The sequence below is a fragment of the Octopus bimaculoides genome, chromosome 29 (genome assembly GCF_001194135.2).
Source record: "Octopus bimaculoides isolate UCB-OBI-ISO-001 chromosome 29, ASM119413v2, whole genome shotgun sequence".
NCBI classification, from domain to species: Eukaryota; Metazoa; Mollusca; class Cephalopoda; order Octopoda; family Octopodidae; genus Octopus; species Octopus bimaculoides.
This window is the reverse complement of record NC_069009.1, coordinates 2247646-2251457: the sequence shown is the minus strand read 5'-3', so window position 1 is coordinate 2251457 and position 3812 is coordinate 2247646. Positions and strand designations below refer to the sequence as shown.

General features: G+C 35.7%; 1 protein-coding gene across 1 annotated transcript in view; it reads left to right on the top strand.

The window, feature by feature from the left end:
- Nucleotides 1-3812, top strand: part of LOC128251232 (leucine-rich repeat-containing protein let-4-like) — an 11479-nt gene that overhangs the window by 1686 nt on the left and 5981 nt on the right. Inside the window, exon 3 of the mRNA XM_052977928.1 lies at nt 2856-2927. Within this exon, the coding sequence (XP_052833888.1) occupies nt 2856-2927 (72 nt within the window). The remainder of the gene's footprint in view (nt 1-2855; nt 2928-3812) is intronic.

Sequence of the window (3812 nt, the reverse complement as noted above, 5' to 3'; positions counted from 1 at the left end):
ACCTGTAATATCTTTGTATAGATGCAATTTATATTTAGTGAATGAATGTGAATTTGGAGGCCTTTCTGAGATGTGAGATATATGGGAGCGTGATACTTGAGGGGAAACATTTAGTGCATGCATGTGTATGTCTATCTGTATGGATGAACGGTTGTGAGTGTATGTATGTATATTACATAAGGTGTTTAAATGTAGATCGAAGCTAAATAACATCGTTGAATGACCCTTGTAGATGTATATTTTGCACCAGATGAACCGTATCGTTATTTCTTAAAATAAACTTTAGCGGTTCTTGTTTTTCTCCCTTTATTTTTCTTTCATTGTTCCTCTTCTTCTCATTGGTCTTCTTCTCCTCCTATTTATCCTTCTCCTTCTCCATCAATTTCCCTTCCTATTTCTGTCCTTCATGTTTTCTCTCTTCATTTCCTCTTGATGTAATTGTTGCTTTCGGGACATTTTAATTCTCTTTGTTATATGCTTCTTCTTTTCGTCATCTCCTTCTTTCCCTACGTTTTCAGCTTCTTTCTTTTCCTCATCTTCTGCTTCTTCTCTTTTATGGTTTTCTTCTCCATCTTCTACATTTACTTTTATTTCTTCTTTTTCTTCTTCTGATTCTTCTTCTTTTTCTCCCTCTTCTTTTTCGTCGTCATTTAATCTCCATCTTTTTCTTTTAAATCTCCTTCTTCGCTTTCCTTTTTCATCTTCTGTTCTACTTCATTCTCTAGTTTCTCTACTTTTCACACTCTTGGTGTTTTTGTTGCACTTCTTCTTCTTCTTCTTCTTCTTCGTTGTCGTCGTCTTCTCCTTTTCCTTCGTATTTTTCTTCTGCCTCTTCTTTCCTTCTCGTCTTCTTGTTTTCATCATCTTCTACATTTTCCTTCTTCAACTTTTCCGTCTTTATTCCCGCTTTTTTATTTTCCTTCCATTAATTTCCTCCTTTTCCTCATCTCTCTTTTCTTTCGCCTCTCTTAATTCTACTAAATCATTTCTGATGCTTCATTACCGTCATTCCATTCTTCATATTCTACTCATCCTTCTCCATTTTGTCCTTAATCTAGATCTCACCCCCACTTCACCTGGTTGTATTTTTCACATACCTGGTCCTCCAAAACATGTTAAACTCGTAGCTATTGTTTTTGTTGTTCTTCTATTCCTTCTCCTCTTACTCCGCCCTTTTACTTGTGCCTGAACCCCCTCCCCATCACCTTCTTTCCCTGTTCTATGCATTCTCCTCCCCCTCCTTTACACGCTTCTTCCAAAACTTAATCTTCTTCCAGTCATTTCTCTCAAATTTCTTTCCCATCATGGTTTTCCTACTTCTTCTGATTCTTTTATCCTTAAACATTCTCCTCGTATCCACCATCGATATCATCATCATCATTACAATTATCACAATTATCTGCGCCATCTTCAACACCCTGAGTCTTATCGTCATCAACATATTCTTTATCATCGTCAACAGAAAGAGCACCAGTTTCATAGTTGTCACCAAATTCATCATCATCATAATCAACATCATCATGATACATGTCTTCCTCATCACCGTTATCACAAAATTTATCGCCATCATCAGCAACACCATTTTCTTCATCAACACTACCACCGTCCTCCTGTCATTAGTTTCTGCTTCATGGTCATCCATACCACCACCACCACCACCTCGAAATTCAATCCTCCTCCCCTCCTCCTCTTTAATATTATCATCACATTCATACTCATCTAGCTTTCTTTTCCTACACGAAGTTATTTCACTCATGATATTTTACAATAAATCCCGTTTACAAAATTCTATGTTATAAAAATTTGGATGAAAGTAAAATCCAGAAAATTCAAGTAGGATCCTTCGAAGGTCTGACCAGCTTAGAATATCTGTAAGTTGCATTAATATTGTTGATAATATTTCATTGAAATTACTGAATATTTAGGACCTTCCCATTTTCATTCGCGTCCCATCCTTCTCTATCATTACATTCTCAAACCCCTTTGATAGAAATGTGTGTTTGTAGAGTTTCTATACATATGTGTGAGTACGAGTGTGTGTAAATATAAACATGTATCGGTATGTACAACCTTCTTTTCTTCCTGCTTCTGCTTCTTGATGCTCTACTTAACCTCTTCGTATTCTTCATCTACTGTTCTGCTTCTTCATTTTCTACTTTTTCTACTTTTCTCATTCTTGTTTTTGTTGCACTTCTTCTTCTTCTTTTTCTTCTTCTTCTAATTCACCTACGTCTTCTTTTTCTCCTAACCCAATTGTATATTTCCTTAGTCTCACTTTTCTCCTCTTTCTCTACAATATGTTTCTTCTTTTCCTTCTAATGCATCATTTCCTCCTGTGCCCCTTCTTATTTTCTGGTGTTATTGTTCTTGCTCTTCTTCTTCTTCTTCTTCTTCTTCTTCTTCTTCTTCTTCTTCTTCTTCTTCTTCTTCTTCTTCTTCTTCTTCTTCTTCTTCTTCTTCCTTTCCAGATACACAATCTTCAACACCGTAATCTTCGTCACCAACAGAGGACATCAACACCAGCATTAATAGAAATATCATGTTCATCATCACAATAAAACTTCTAATCACCATCATTATCATAGTAATCAATATTAACAACATCACCCCCATCATCAGCATCATAATACCTTCGTCATATACACGCCCACAATATTTTCTTCTCCGCTGCCTCATCATCATATTCATTTCTGCTTCCATACCTATCCAACATTATCAACAACATCTTGAGGTTCATCTTGATAGTAATTCTACAGTCCATCGCTTCTATCATCCAGTTCTGTAGACATGATATTAAATATTCTCTCACAAATGTTTTCCATAAATGTTCTTCTTAACTCAATTCTATGTTCCAGGAATTTGGGAGATAACGAAATCAAAGAAATTATTGCTGGAACTTTCCAAAATCTTTCCAGTTTAACAACTCTGTAAGTTGTATCAATTCTATTTTATATTATTTCGTTGACGATATCTTTATAATTCTGTAATGTCTTCCCGTACATCAATTTAAGCTTCTACAACCGTCTTTCTATACATGCGTTTTATTGTTCGTGAACGTCTGTGAATGTGAGTGTGGCCCCATTTCTAAGATATTGGATAAATGGGAACCTGATACATAAGAGGAAGCGTTTAGTGTAAGCTTGTTCATGTCAATGTGTACAGATGAGTATATACGAGTGTATTAACACGTGTGTACATTACGCATGGTGTTCACCTTTATATAGACACTAAATAACATTCTTGAATAACTCTTGTAGTTGTATATTTAGCCCTAGATGTTTCATACGCTAATATTAAAACATTCTTTTTTGTTGTTGTTGCCTTTCTTATTCTATCCTTCTTCTTCCTCGTCTACTTCTTCTTCCCGTCCTCTGAAATTCCACTCCCCATCGACACCATCATAATATCTTAGGACTTCATCCTCGTCATCATTACCCTCACCATTGTCCTCATTCTTGTACTTCTCTTCTTTCTTCTTACTCTTCTTCTCTTCATCCTCTTTTTCACTTTCCTCTTCTTTATCGTATTCTCCTTCATCCCCTTCTTTTTTCTTTCTCTTTCCTCTTTTTCTTCTTCTTCCTCTTGTAGCTATTCGTCTTCTAATTCAAAATTTTCTTTTCCTCCTTCCCATCCTACACCAACCGTTTTTATTTTATTTATTCACTTTCCTCTTCTTCTTCTTTATTATCAACATCTTCATCTTCAACGTCTTCTTCTACCAATCTATCTTCCTTTCTGCTTCTCCTCCATCTTCTGCTTGTTGTTGATTTTTTTTTTACTTCTTTTCTTCATTTCCTCTTCTTCCTCCTCCT